At 39.3% G+C, this 14,641-nt stretch overlaps 1 protein-coding gene across 1 annotated transcript in view; it reads left to right on the top strand.

Annotated features, from left to right (window-relative positions):
- Window positions 1-14,641, top strand: part of LOC145447990 (WD repeat-containing protein 90-like) — a 33,315-nt gene that overhangs the window by 3,127 nt on the left and 15,547 nt on the right. The window contains exons 5-19 of the mRNA XM_080326300.1: window positions 1,767-1,890; window positions 2,235-2,421; window positions 3,479-3,676; window positions 4,706-4,866; window positions 5,228-5,403; window positions 6,259-6,454; window positions 7,262-7,437; window positions 7,823-7,991; window positions 8,056-8,155; window positions 9,636-9,807; window positions 11,045-11,233; window positions 11,878-12,027; window positions 12,557-12,656; window positions 12,747-12,906; window positions 14,378-14,528. Coding sequence (XP_080182426.1) covers window positions 1,767-1,890; window positions 2,235-2,421; window positions 3,479-3,676; window positions 4,706-4,866; window positions 5,228-5,403; window positions 6,259-6,454; window positions 7,262-7,437; window positions 7,823-7,991; window positions 8,056-8,155; window positions 9,636-9,807; window positions 11,045-11,233; window positions 11,878-12,027; window positions 12,557-12,656; window positions 12,747-12,906; window positions 14,378-14,528 — 2,409 coding nt within the window. The remainder of the gene's footprint in view (window positions 1-1,766; window positions 1,891-2,234; window positions 2,422-3,478; window positions 3,677-4,705; window positions 4,867-5,227; window positions 5,404-6,258; window positions 6,455-7,261; window positions 7,438-7,822; window positions 7,992-8,055; window positions 8,156-9,635; window positions 9,808-11,044; window positions 11,234-11,877; window positions 12,028-12,556; window positions 12,657-12,746; window positions 12,907-14,377; window positions 14,529-14,641) is intronic.

Here is a 14,641-nt window from a genome sequence, read left to right as displayed (position 1 = left end):
TATGCTCAAATATGTATCATGGTTTGTCACTCCCACTTAAATAAGAGATAGAGCTGTGACATTTGGATTTGATGGGGTAGTTGAGGCAAAAGAAGCATGATTTGATAGTGAATTTCATGTTACATATTTTTAGTAATCTTGTTTCGTTACGCGTTATGGCTTACGATCAATACGGGAATTGAAATATATGAATTGTCTACTTCCAGCTCAGCTTTATATCAGTATATACAAACTGTCGGTAACTGTGACAAGAGTTGCAGTTTGTAGGATATGAATGGCATTTATTGATTCAATACAGACAGCGGCCCATACCTCACCACCCCCCGGCCCATACCTCGAGGCCTATTTTTTATTTACAAAAATGATGTATTGTTACGAAATTTGATGTCACTTCCAAATACATGGGTATTTTAGCTTAATTCTACCAGTAATAGTTAGCCATATAACTAATGATCGTCCATACCGAAATTTAGGAATATTTGACCAAGTTTGGCCAAGTTATAGCTTAGTAAGATTTGGTGGCCCATACCTACCCACTCTCCCCTAGCTATATTTCCAATTCTAATGTAATTTGGCAAAAAAACGTTAAGCTATAATTTTAAGTCTAATCTAATTTGCAAAAAAACTGAATGCTATATTTGTAATTCTAATGTAATTTGACAAAAAAACGTAAAACTATAAATTTAAGTGTACCGTAATTTTCCATGTATAATCCGCAAAATTTACACGATTTTTTGCCCTAAAATCTGGGCGTGCGTATAATACATGGGAACAACACAAAAATCTCCCTCGATAAAAAACTTGAAATCACACCTTTCTTCATGTTTGTTTCCAATCGCGCATCACTTTCAGCCATCGCGGGTAGTAATTCGTATTGTAGAGTGACGCGCTGCCAATTAAGGGAAGCGCGTTGCTAATTAACGAGAGCCGTGTGCACAATCACGCGATCTCCTGCTGAGTTGGTTTGCCGTTTGTACGCGAGCGAAATGAGGTCAGTAATAGACACTCGCACGCGGCAATTCTCGACAATTCGTCGCGTCAACGGCAGGCCCGAACAATCGCATATACAAGAGGCCATGTGCGCAAGATATAATCGCTTGCGTAATCAGTCGCATCTCCAACAGACCTGGTGCGCACAACATAACCGTTAGCCTAGGCGCAATCGCATCTGTAATAGGCATCATGCTCAAGATGTCAATTCGTTGGCCTAAACTAACTCGCCGCCGGCCTCGCAGGCTTTGGCTGCTATCTACTATCGTTTAGAGACAATACCGTTAATTGTATATTGATTAGCAATCGCATCTGTAAAAGGTCTCCTCGTGCTTAAGATGTATCGCGCCACCAGCCTCGCAGGTTTTGACTGCTGTCTACTATCGTTTAAAGACAATCCCGCTAATTGTATAATGATTAGCGATCGTTGTGTAATGATTGTTCAAGAGTGTCATCTCGGAACTATTCATGTACTGAAATGAAGGGTGCGTACTATACATGGGTACAGGCTTTTTCCCAGAATTTACATGCCATTTTAGGGGTGCGTATTATACATGGGGGCGTACTATACTTGGAAAATTACGGTAATCTAATTTGGAAAAAACTCTGTGTTGTTATATTTCCAATTCGGATGTAATTTGGCAAAAAACTGTAAAGCCACAATTTTAAGTCTAATCTAATTTGCAAAAAAACTGTATAGCTATATTTCTAATTCTAATGTAATTTGGCAAAAAAAAGGTGAAGATTTTATAATTCTTTAACTCTGCCTAATACAGGGAGCGTGGAGCATCGTACGTCGCAAGGAGCCAGAAGTGACTTGATAGGCGCTGCGCCGTTAGCCCAGAAATGGACGATGCTGGTTCTGGATTTGCAGTACATTCTGTCTGTTTACATCAACAGGTAATAGCCGTAGCTTCACACGTAATCTTTCTTTGACTCGACTTGACTCGAGTCACTACACAAAATACACAAGTCAAGTCAATACATACAGAAGTTGAGTCATTTTCACTTCGCGGAGTCATTTCAGCGAGTCTAAGTCAGCGAGAAGGGGTCGTGCCCGAGTCATATATTTCATTGTTCAATGTGTCAATAAAAATCGACTCGAGTCATTTTACGCATTTGAAAAAATGACTCGAGTCAAGTCGCCGAAAAATTGCGACTCAAGTCGAGTCATTACAACCCCGGTCTTATCCCTAAGCGAAACTCTCCCTGGTACTTTTCTGACTGCATACTTTTCGACGCAGGAAGTATTCGCACGTGAAGAACATGAAAATCTGCGCCAACGTAATGCTCAAGAACTGCTACACGTCGGATATCGAGTATGACCCGCGGATCAGCTTCAGAAAAGCGAGAGAGCTCGGAATAAGATCGGTTGACGAGAATTTGGCGCCGATGCCGAGAGACATGAATTTCCCGGTCGCGAAAAACAAGGTTAAATCGCTTTCTCTTTGGACTTTATCAAGAGGTGGTCTCTGGTCGGTTGGGTTGTCCAGAAATAACTGTTTTTTCACGGATTCCGGGGATTCACTGGTTAAATTGTTAGGCTGCCTAAAAAACGCTCCACGCTGAATTTTGCTCGGTTTCAACTGCTAGATGTGAACGCACAGTTTGAAAATTTCGAATGCATTAAACAACATGAACTTGTGCAGGGCTGTTCAAAAAAGAACTTTTCCTTCAGATTTCACTGGCTACTTGATAAAATTGTTAGGTTGGTTAAAAAAACGCTGCGCACCGACTTTGGCTCCATTCCAACCACTAGAAGCGAAGTTATTGCAGTAGAAAAATTTCTAATTCCATGATTTTGTAATAAATAATTAAAGAGTTAGTCACTGTAAATACTATTTTATTTAAATCCAAATATTTCTACTGCAATAACTCGGCTTCTAGTGGTTGGAATTGAGCCAAAGTGGGTGTGCATCATCTCTACTGACAGCCTAACAATTTTATGGGGTCGGCAGAAAAATTTTGAAATTTTATTTTGTTGTTTTTTGACGATAAATTCAAAACTTTCTACTGCACGAATCTTGCTTCTACTGGTTGTAATGGAGCCAAATTCGGTGTGCAGCGTTTTTTTAACCAACCTAACAATTTTATCATGTAGCAAGTGAAATCTGAAGGAGAATTCTTTTTTAACAGCCCTATAATGTGCAGCTGTCTGCAAGCCCGTAGAAGTGAAGTTATTTGAGTTTTTCATTGATAATTCTGGGATTACCCACTGCCCAGGCTATTTTTGTGAATTCGAAATTTCCAACTGCAAAAGCTACACTTCAACCGGGTTGAAAGTGAGGACATTTCATGAGGTTAACTGTAAAATTCGAAAATTAGCTATCATTCTAATTCTAATCTAATTTAGAATAAACTGTGTAGCTGTAATTGTAATCTAATTTTGAAAAGCTGTAAATTGTCTCGTTCTCCGAGTCAGATATCAATTCTGAAAAAATAAAAAATAAAACACTTACGGTTTTTGACCTGTGTTTTTACATATCAGTCTTGGGACGACCTTTACGACCTAGTACGATTCCCCACGTCTCCAGAAGCGCCTTCGCCTTCGAAACCAGCTCTGTTACCGTTCGATTCGATACAACGTGTCGATGGATCGATAAATAGTGAACGTTCACATGGCGCCGCGTCCAAACGAAAAACGCACGGCCCGCCGGGTACTATTCAAAGTCCAAAGCGGTTGGAGGTAAGATTTTTCAGATCAATGTTTCGATTTAAAGGCTTGCTTGTGCATCATTTATGTAATTGATAGGTTAGGGCTTAGGGCTCTCTTCTTCTACGCCAGAGGCGGTGTACCTTTTCCTTTTCTGCCAAAGGGCCACTTGATATTTACTAGCAATTGAGTATTGGTGACCTTTTTTTAATCGTCTGATTTGATCGAGACAGATTAGGTAACGGCGAAAACAAGACTTATCTTCCTGCGCATCAAAATTGATAGCATCTATGTCATCAAAAGTAGGGTGCCTGTATGTCCTGGCCCCGTGTGAAAAATTTTGAAATTTATTAAATGAATTCGGTCTATAACATTAATTCCTTGTTGCATGTATTGCGGACCGTCTCTGTATACCACTGGGCTCAGTTGGCAAGGGCAGGACTATTCGGCGCTCGGACATATCGACATGGAAGCTTTCGGCCAATATTAGTCTATCATTTTGTGCCAAGGTTTCATCGATGAAAATCTTTCTGCGAGCCCACATGCAGAGTCACTGCTGGCCCCTGGCCACGACAATGTATTGAACTGGTATTTCGGTCATCAACATGTCAAATTTCGCGGTCAGATTAATCAAATTCTTGGTTGGCATTGCAAGTTTGAAATGAATTTTTTAATAATGTGACTAATTTTGAAAAATACCTCGCCAACCCTGTTTCACACGCATGTTTTTGTCTCGAGCAACGAGGTACTTGTACGTTTTTTGGCAGAAGTATTTGACGTACTTCTCACACAATTTGTATTTGGTAATGTGGAAAGTAATTTTGTTATGTGTTTGCGTCACTTTTACGGGCGTGTAAGCAGATTATGAGCAGATTTTGCAAAGTGCACGCGGAGTACTGCAATGTAGTCATAGTTTATACAGAGAATTCAACAAGATAGGTCGTCCACCAGCAAATGACTACATTGAATTTAGCATGTTATGATATCGTAATTTCCGTTGCTGACAAAAGTTTTATTTGTACTATTCAAATTTACTGTGAATTCCACTGATGTTTTTCGCAGGGAACCACCGTGGATCTCGGAAGGTCAACAGGGTTTCACACTTCGTCCAAGCATTCCGTCTCGGTGGCTACTATTCCTAAGAAACAACCAAACAGCGTACCACTGCCTACCGTGTCGGATTTGCCCCCCGTTGGCCTCACCATGTTGAATTCAACTATGGAGTAAGTGATTCATTCCTAGATCTCAGAGGCCGTCAGTAACGAAGCACTTATACATTTTCAGAGTACTCTTGTGCTACTTGCGTAGTTAAGTTTTTTGGCTACTTTTATTACTGCTTGTATTGTACTACTTTGTATTTGTGAAGTAGATAGTAAGTGGGCAAACCCAATGTTGAAACTTGTGTATATCGAATTCTAATTTTGGTCTAATTTGGAAAAAACTGAATATCTGTAATTCTAATTCCAATCTAATTTGAAAGCTGAAAATTTCGTAGTTTTTCAAGTCTGGCTGGTGGCATTGTTTTCGTACTCGATTAACATATAATATTCAGGTTACGGGTCCCTTATGCTATCATTCTTGCAGGTCAGGGCCTCAGGATGTGACTCTGGTGGAATCTGGTACTGGCGATGTCCATATATTCACCGACGGCCTGGAGAAGCGTAGTTTAGAGGTCCATCGTCATTTTAACAGAACAGGAAAGACCTCGTCCGTCGCGACTATAGACCCAAAAATGAAAAGGGCTTCCGTAAAGAGTTTGCGTGAGATGCAGTAAAAAATTTCTATGTCTTTATATATTATACACTCGTCAGGGGTAATCATTAGCAACCAGTTGTGAATTCAAAAGAAGTATATATAATGTATATATCAACTTTGTACATCAGGCACGCCATATTCGATGATACAGCTTTTGATATAAAATGTTCTTTCCAATTCTCTACTAGTTGCTGACGATTGCCCATGACGAGTGTCAGCCGAAAATATTCGGGTTCGTTTCAATATGAATATATGAGTGCTTATGAACCTTTTCGAGAACCATCCGCGCTTTTATTTTGCAAAAATTTCATCCGCACGAACCAACCATTATTACACAAAAAGAAAGTGAAGAGAGTTTACACTGTTATATGATCCAACACATTATCGAATTAAGCTATTGCTGAATAATTCTGGCCATTTCACACCGGTTAGGCACGACCTGTTGCTCCAAAGATCCCCTCGTTAGGCCACTGAATGTCTCATCCAGAAGACGTCTCCTTTTCCTTGTTGGATGTCAACTAGTACACTAAAGGCCTTTCTGACCTACTAAGATGTGGGGTTTTGTACAACAAATTCTTGTGCTTGAATGACCAGGTCTTTACACCAGCTTTTGAACCGGACTTTTGATCATGTAATACCTACATCTCTGTTTCAAGGAGATTCATTTCATAACGCTACCACTTGCACGACGTCTGAATAAACATTGTATGTATTGAGTATGTATGACGGAGAATTCTGAACGATATTTGGTTATAGGTCAGCTATACTTCAGATACAGATTAACCCAGAAAAGCTCCTAAACCAGCATCAATAATAAAGTAATAGTAGGGTCCTCTTTCATCTTATGAGACATTTTCTAGGTGCAGATAAGTCAAAAAATCGCGCGCACACGCCGCGTCGTTCTAAAACCGCATCGTCATGGAGCGGTATTGGAGACCGTCAAGAAGACATTGGTGATATAACGTGCTTGGAGCCAGACCCCATACTGAAGTTGAAGCGTATCATCGGATTTGGGTCTGGAATCGGAGTACCAGGGGCCAATTTACACGCATTCAGGTATTTATCACATCATAAACTCAAATTATAAAGTTATCGCGAATCTGACACGATATGTATCGTACATGCCATGTAAAATTGTACTTACGACGGTTTCGGATTGGCGTTATCGCCAATGAAGTGGGTTAGCAAGTGGTTATGTTTTACGACCACTTCCACAATTTGCTTAAACTAAGTATATAATTTCCAAGATTCTACGCATTTATGGTGCAGGGTTGTAATGACTCGAGTCACGATTTTCTGATGACTCGACTTGACTCGAGTCAATGGAGTCATATTCTCGAAATACGGCAATGGCTCGAACCAAGTCATACGCCTTAAGACTCAGACGGCCAAGGCCGACATTTCATTGTCATTTCGAAGAATAGTAAAGTAACCACACTATTGGGATTTCGTCTATTCGTATACTGGTACTTGAAAATACGACCAGAAACTGCTAAAAGTGAGGAAAATTAGTATATTATAAACGCGAACCATCCGATATCACCAAACGGAGTTATAAAAAGTAACGAGACTTTAACTGGAAACTGAGCAGTCAACACAATGACTTGGACTCGCGTCATAATACCATGACTCGAACTCGACCCTCTGCTCGCTGACTTGGACTCGGACTTGACTCGACGGTGAATTGAAAACGACTCGACTTGACTCGAGTCAAAACTATAAAAGGGAGATTGACTTGTGACTTGGTTACGACCCTGAATCTTTGCATATTCATTTTCTATGTCTACTTGTAGTATTTGTAGCTTTACTCCTATTTCTACTTGAGTAGAAACGCTGGCCACTCTGACAACCTTTGTACTTCAGGCACCAAGCTCTCTGGCACCCCGGAGGTCAACTGTGTGGCGGAAACGAAATCATTGTTTACGCCGTGCACGCCGTTATTGTAGCTATGGAAATCGCAAACAGGCACCAGCATTTTTTCGTGGGGCACACGGACAGCGTTGTGGCGCTCGCGTTCAACGATTGCAGACACAAGAATGGTAGGGTTTGTGTTTTACAGCACAATAATGCTAATAAAACGACACACAGCAAATTTCGCTCAATTCCAGCTGGAAGCGAAGCTATTGCAGTTTTAAATCTTGGATTTGTGCTCTGGGTGATCCAAGAATTATTAAGGAAAAACTCTAATAACTTCACTTTTACGGGCTGGAATTGAGTCAAATTTGTTTTGAATCGTTTTTGTAGACAACTTGACACTTTCATGGATCGACCTGTAAAATTTGATGCAAATTCGAATTTTTCAAACTCTGTTATCTACATTTCTGCTCATTTTCAGACAACCTCACAATTTTTACTAATAGCCGCAAAAAAAGGTATTTTTGAACATTGATCTTTAATTACTGAATTCTTTTGCGCAATTCACAGCTTCGTCTACGTCTGTACTGGCGTCTGCCCAAAAAGGAGAAGGGGGTGTTATCAGAGTGTGGCGATTTGATAATAAAAAATGCGCGGCTATCGTAAGAAACCAACAGGCTTCGACTATGGAGGCGTTGGCGTTCTCCACCAGCGGAGGCGTACTTATCGGATGCGGAAAGTAGGCGTGTTTTTTCACTCAGATATTGTGTTGTTTTGTGACGTTTTGAATGCGTTTTTGACAGGGACGTACACCAGAAAACGCTGATTGTGGTTTGGGACACGAGCGGGGTCGTCAGACATGGGACTGTTACCGTTTTGGCAAGGGGTAAAGCCGATATGGAGGTCAGTGTGTAGATTAATGATTTCGCGCATTGAAAATTTTGAATTAAATATAAAAAAAAAAATTTGAATTTCAAATTTTACTGAAATGAGTGAATTGATAATTTTTAATATGTTCAATCGGGCTGTTCAAAAAAAAAACTTTTCCTTCAGATTTCACTGGCTACCTGATAAAATTGTTAGCTTGGTTAATAAAACGCTGCACACCTACTTTGGCTCAAACCAGTAGAAGCGAGTTTCGTGCAGAAGAAAGTTCTGAATTTATCATTAAAAAACGAAAAAGTAAAATTTCAAAATTTTTCTGCCGACCCCGTAAAATTGTTAGGCTCTCAGTAGAGACGATGCACACCAAATTCGGCTCAATTCCAACCACTAGAAGCAAAGTTATTGCAGTAGAAAAATTTTGATTTGAATGAATATTTAGTATTTACGGTGACTAACTCTTTAATTATTTATTATAAAATCATGGAATTAGAAATTTTTCTACTGCAATAACTTCGCTTCTAGTGGTTGGAATTGAGCCGAATTTGGTGTGTTACGTTTTTTAAGTAACCTAACAATTTTATCAAGTAGCCAGTGAAATCTGAAGGAAAAGTTTTTTTTGAACAGCCCTAATGTTCAATCATGCAAAAGTGCAACTGTATCGTACCCAGGGGTGGTCATGCTCAGTAAAGAAACACTTTACTTTTTTGAGATCACTCGCAAAGATTTTGCTTTCTCAACTGCATACACGATTGGTTGTGTTTTTCGACAACTTTCACTTTTTCCGTTCACTTTTCACAAGCTTGACTTGCTTTTGTCGATAGGAAGTAGTACTGGGATACGTTTGCGTACGATTTTTGTGTGAAATTGTCGCCACAACTGAGGGAAATAGTCATGTATCGTGTTTACTGATTACAATTGAATAGTATATTTTTCATCGGTACAAAATGTTCTTTCCAGTTCTCTACTAGTTGCTGACGATTACCCCTGACGAGCGTCAGCCGTAAACGTACGGGTGCATTTCACTATGAATATACTGTTCAATTGTGTATTGAAGTTCTGTACCTCCAAGAAGCTGTTCGATTACTGATTACTGAATATATTCTTGAAAATTGCAAATATTTGTAATTATAGTGGGGTTGGAAATTCGTCGTTAGCCGCTAACATGACCTCTTATTTCCGAGGTGGCCATGTTGTGTTAATTGCGGACCGAATTTACTTTTTAAAACTGCTCGATGATTTTCGCGGCCTGCCTATTCCATTCGCACCTGCATTAGTTACTCTGAACGTACCTCTTTGATTTTCTGATGGCGCCAACTTTTCAGGAATACGGCTCGTGATTGAATTCGTATTCTAATTTCAATAAGATTGGTTTTAACTTTTTGCAGTGTCGAATACATTGTATCAAGCTAAGTTGATTAGAAGTAAAATAATATTTTATCCACCAGCGACATACACTTACCGTGGCACCGTTGATTCTCACCGAGCACGACACTTTCAGATATCGCGTCTACGAATCTGTCCGAACGACGACACCAGATTTGCAACGTGCGGTAAAGACAACATCCGTTTTTGGCGCGTTCGTGCCGGCCAAATAAGGTCGTGTCCGGTCAGCATCAGCGAACACAAGATCGGAGAGCTTACTGACGTTACGTTCGCGGAATCGGACATAGGTCTGTATTTGGGGCGTTTTGCGTCTTGACATCCGTAAGCTTACATCCACGTTATCTTAAATTCAGCATGATTAATACACAGATTTTTTAAAGTATACTAGAATTGGTATTACTAAATTCGCAAAACCTTGGAAATTGAATTCCATTCTAAGTTAGGAAGAAATGCAACAGCTTACAAGTTGAGTTTCTATCAAATCAGATTACGTTCGCTGAAGCGTAATAATATTGTCCAGTTCTGAATGGAATCTTCCCTCAAGATGAATATGTGCTTATATAAGCGTGACACTAGAATTGGAATTATAGCTACACAGTCTTTTTTTCCAAATTAGAATGAAATTGGAATCATAACTACACAATGTTTCCAAATCAGATTAGAATTAGAATTATAGCTGCACAGTTTCTTTTTCCGAACTAGATCAAAATTATAAATATAGCTGCACAATGTTTCCATATCAGATTAGAATTGGAATTGTAGTTACACAGTTTTATCCAAATGAGATTAAAATTAGAATTACAGCTACATGTTTTTTTTTTTTCAAATTAGATCAGAATTAGAATTATAGCTGTACAATTTCATCCAAATTAGATTAAAATTAGAATTATAGCTACACAATGTTTCCAAATCAGATTAGAATTAGAATTATAGCTACACAGGTTTATCCAAATGAGATTGAAATGATAATTTCAGCTACACATTTTTCCAAATCAGATTAGAATTAGAATTATAGCTGCACACTTTTTTTTCCAAATTGGATAAAAATTAGAACTACAGCTACACAATGTTTCCAAATCAGATTAGAATTAGAATTATAGCTACACAGCTTTAACCAAATGATATTAAAATTAGAATTACAGCTACACATTTTTTCCAAATTCGATTAGAATTATAGCTGCTCAAATTTTGTTGAAATTAAATTATAATTTGAGTTATAGCTACACAATTTTTTCATATCAGATTAGAATTGCAATTACCGAATTCGCGAAAACTCAGAAATTAAATCAAGTTCACTACGTATCGAATCATAGTTCATTGTTACAACCACGAGAATGACGAATACCCGTGCAGCAAGCTTGGCTCGTTATGCACTATACGGCTCTCCTGTAGCATTTTCAGGGAACCAGAAATTACAGTAGAATTAAAATTGGAACATAGGAAAATTTCACAAATTAATTAAGTCAAGTTTCAAGACTGGAATTATCTAATTGCCCAAGTCATACATTTGTTCTTTCGCCACAGTATCCGCTAAAAATCAAAGCCGAATCTTGGAAAAAGGTCTTCACAGACATAAGCAGCAACACATTCCGTATTCTGTGTACGCGTGCTCGAAAGAAGGTTGTGTTATTGAAATTGACTTCCATGACGTCACAGTGAAGAATGTCCGCAAACTGACTCCTATGGCGCAAGAACCCGACGCTTCCGATACAGGTGTAATATCTTCGAGAAGTTGTCTATGGTTTGAGAATATGGTTATATAAAGAGTAATACAATAGAGCTGTGGTTAAGAGAGGGAATAAAACTACTTGCTTTGTAAATTTTTGATTTTGTAGTAAAAAGTAGTTTGTGGATGGGTATATGTGACTCTATGATTGAAATTATCATTATCTGATGTTTAACAATGTTTTATACATAAGAATATGACGTGATCTATTTCTATCCTAAAGAAATAAAATACACTAGCCACGATTCTGACATAAATCTCCTGACTGAATATCTTCCGTCGAACGCGGTATCTAAACCACCTCGGCGTGTGCGACATATTTCCTTCGTAACATCGGCTGACAACTATATGAAGTTCGATCTCTGCGTGACTGCTGGAGCGTGAAACACTTGCGGGAATCTCAATAAATTGCAGCTCCATTACGTTGGCGTTCTGAAGAAAATGGCCGCGGCCAAAATTTTTTGGTTTTGATCTTCAATTTCAGACCGCATATATTTTAGAGTGCAGTGCCCCTTTAAAGCATGCGCATAACTCTAATAAATTGCTGCTACATTGATTGATTTTGAAGAATTTTCAATTGCTCTCAATTTTTATAAAGTATGGTTAAAAATGAACAACCGCTTGGTTGCAGGTATATGTTTGAACGCAATTCGCTTCAGCGAATCGTATCTGGCCACTGCGTCTGACGACGGATTGTTGAGACTCTGGTCTCAGGATCTAGCGACTGTGTTCTTGGAAGCCAAGCACGAAGGGCCCGTAGCCGACTTGGATATCACGCCAGGTATGTTTGTGTAATCGCTTGCATAACTGATTTGTGATATATAATTTGAATTGAACTTTCAAAGGAACGTTCGTCAACCCGGAGACTTTTCGCTCAATGTACATTGCTGTATGATGCGCCGTTGCTATGGGGATCTGATGTCATTTCTAAACTTGAATTGCGTCATATTGGTCATTTGGTTTTGAAGTCAACTGTGTTCTATTGCATTATCGTGACGGCAACTCTCGATAAGTTGCAGGCGAAAATCCTTTGAGTTATTATAAACGTCATTTTGAAAACATAATTGTTTGCGTATAGAAGACAAATTGAGATGCAAACATGTACTGCTGAGTGCTGGGGTGTTTAGCCTTATCTAGCCTGTGTATGGTCACAACAACAAGCATCTACTAAATACACATCTCTACATTAGTACGCGATACTATAATACTATGCAGTAAAACCCGGCAATCGTTCTTTACCAATAGCACTGATATCCTGTTTAAATTCACTGCTGTTTTTACACTTCTCAACACGCTTGAAACTGGTTTAGATGGGATGAAGGTGTTGGCGGCTACTTCGGCTGGAACCTTGGGATATCTGGACGTCAGCACTCGAGAGTACGCTACCCTGATGCGTTCTCACATCGACAAGTAAGCAGATGATCATTGAGCAAGAGATTACTAGGGGATGGCGCAATGATTACTTCCGAGGATACTCGCTAATTTGCGTCTATTTTTAAGAATTGTCGACTGCGGCATAGATGGCTTGCGTAAAACGGTGACGACTTGCTCGTCTGACGCTAGCATGCGAGTGTGGGACGCTTCCACTTTGAGGCAGCTTTACGATTTCACAACGCCTGAAGACGTGCCAGTCGCGATAACGTGTCACCCGGATTTAGAAGTGGGTTGGGTGTTTTTGAAATTTTTTCATTCCTACACTAAGTATTATGTGTGTAAACAAGGGTGGTCACTGGGGAGTCATGCTTCATGCGCTATCCGTGTGTCTAAAATCTTAGTTTTAAAAGAGTCACAGCACAACAATTAGTTTCTCGTTTACAACTAGAAATCCTGTCCTTTAGAAATACCACTTAACTAATTCGTATTATCGATTGCGTACTACAAATTAGCGAGAATCATTTGTATATGAAATGGGTCAGTGACATCTCATGTGCAGTTGTGTACTACCGTCGGTGGTTTGGATTTGAATAAAATAATATTTACGGTGAGCACAACTATGATAAATAAACAAAAAATCGGTCACTGTAAATACTATTTTATTCAAATCCAAATTTTTCGACGGCAATAACTCCGCTTCCACTGGTTGGAATTGAACCAAATTTGGTGAGCATCGTTTCTATAGACAGCCTAACACTTTCATGAGGTGAACAGAAAATTTTCAAATTTTTTATTATTTATTTTTATATAATAAATAGAAACTTACTTCTCCTGAAGCAAAGCGGTTACTGGCTGGAATTGAACCAAATTTTGTGTGTAGGCTTAAATTAGGTCACCTAACAATATTATCAAGTACCCGGTACGATTTGAGATAAAATGTCATTTTTGAAGAGCCCTAGCGTCCGCATGTAATCCTGCAGCCCTGCACGCTAATCGCTGGCATGAGCTATGTCTGTCATGTGCGCCAGCCTAGGCCTGATATTGTTACGAACCTGAACTATCGAGTCTACAGCAGGACAGGCGCACGCGATAACATCGCTGGCCTAAACTACAGCGTCTGCTACAGGCCTCACATGATTTGCCTGCTATCTCTACTTCTGATATTGTTATGTCATTCTGGCTTAAGACTGACAGCGTGAAATTGAGTAACTTTAAATCGACACTATTGGCCACGAACAGACGTAATTGATTAGCGCTAATACTAAACACCAGAAGACTCGCTGCCGAGTTTACACGTACTTATTCGCGCGAAATTTCGTCACCACGATGAAGCTTGTCCTATCCATGTATTATGAGCATTTACGCATGTACTTAACCATAATTAACTGATGCTTGGAAAATTTGAAACAATATCAAACCCCTCACTTTTTTCATCTGGCCACCCCGTGTAAAAATAAAACTCGGCGCCTATGACCCTTACAATACAAATGGAAGAGCCTTATTCACCGTTGCTAGCCCGAAAATTATTGTGATCTACGGTACCGTGATTAATTATCAAGTTTGTTGTTGAACACAACGATTTATCGTGGTTTGGTTTATGTTAAGTTGATTTGAGAGTTCAATTACAAAGTTCTAACCGTAGTACCGCCTACACATAAATTTTAGAAACGTAAACGATAAGGAAAGAAACAACACAAAAACTGTTGAGAACCTGAATGTATTTGGGTTATTTATAATGTATTCACCTTAAATTGCAGGTATTTGCGTGCGGGTTTGAGAGTGGAGCCGTTAGAGTATTCCATGTCGCCAACACTTGCCTGCTGTCGGAACACAACATACATTCTTCAGTCGTGACGGGAATTGTGTTTGCACCCTCTGGAGAATATCTATACAGCGGAGAAGTCAAAGGTATCCGAATTTTCTGTATTCCGAAATTCAGACTTGAAATCGGCTCAAAATCAAAGAAATTTAAGATGACCTGACTTGACTCGAGTTCTTGGAAAAATTGTGCGACACGACTC

The sequence above is a fragment of the Botryllus schlosseri genome, chromosome 10 (assembly GCF_051294905.1).
Source record: "Botryllus schlosseri isolate E-star chromosome 10, Bs_hap1, whole genome shotgun sequence".
Lineage (NCBI taxonomy): Eukaryota > Metazoa > Chordata > Ascidiacea > Stolidobranchia > Styelidae > Botryllus > Botryllus schlosseri.
Note: the sequence above shows the minus strand (reverse complement) of the source record. Positions and strands in the feature narration are given on the sequence as shown.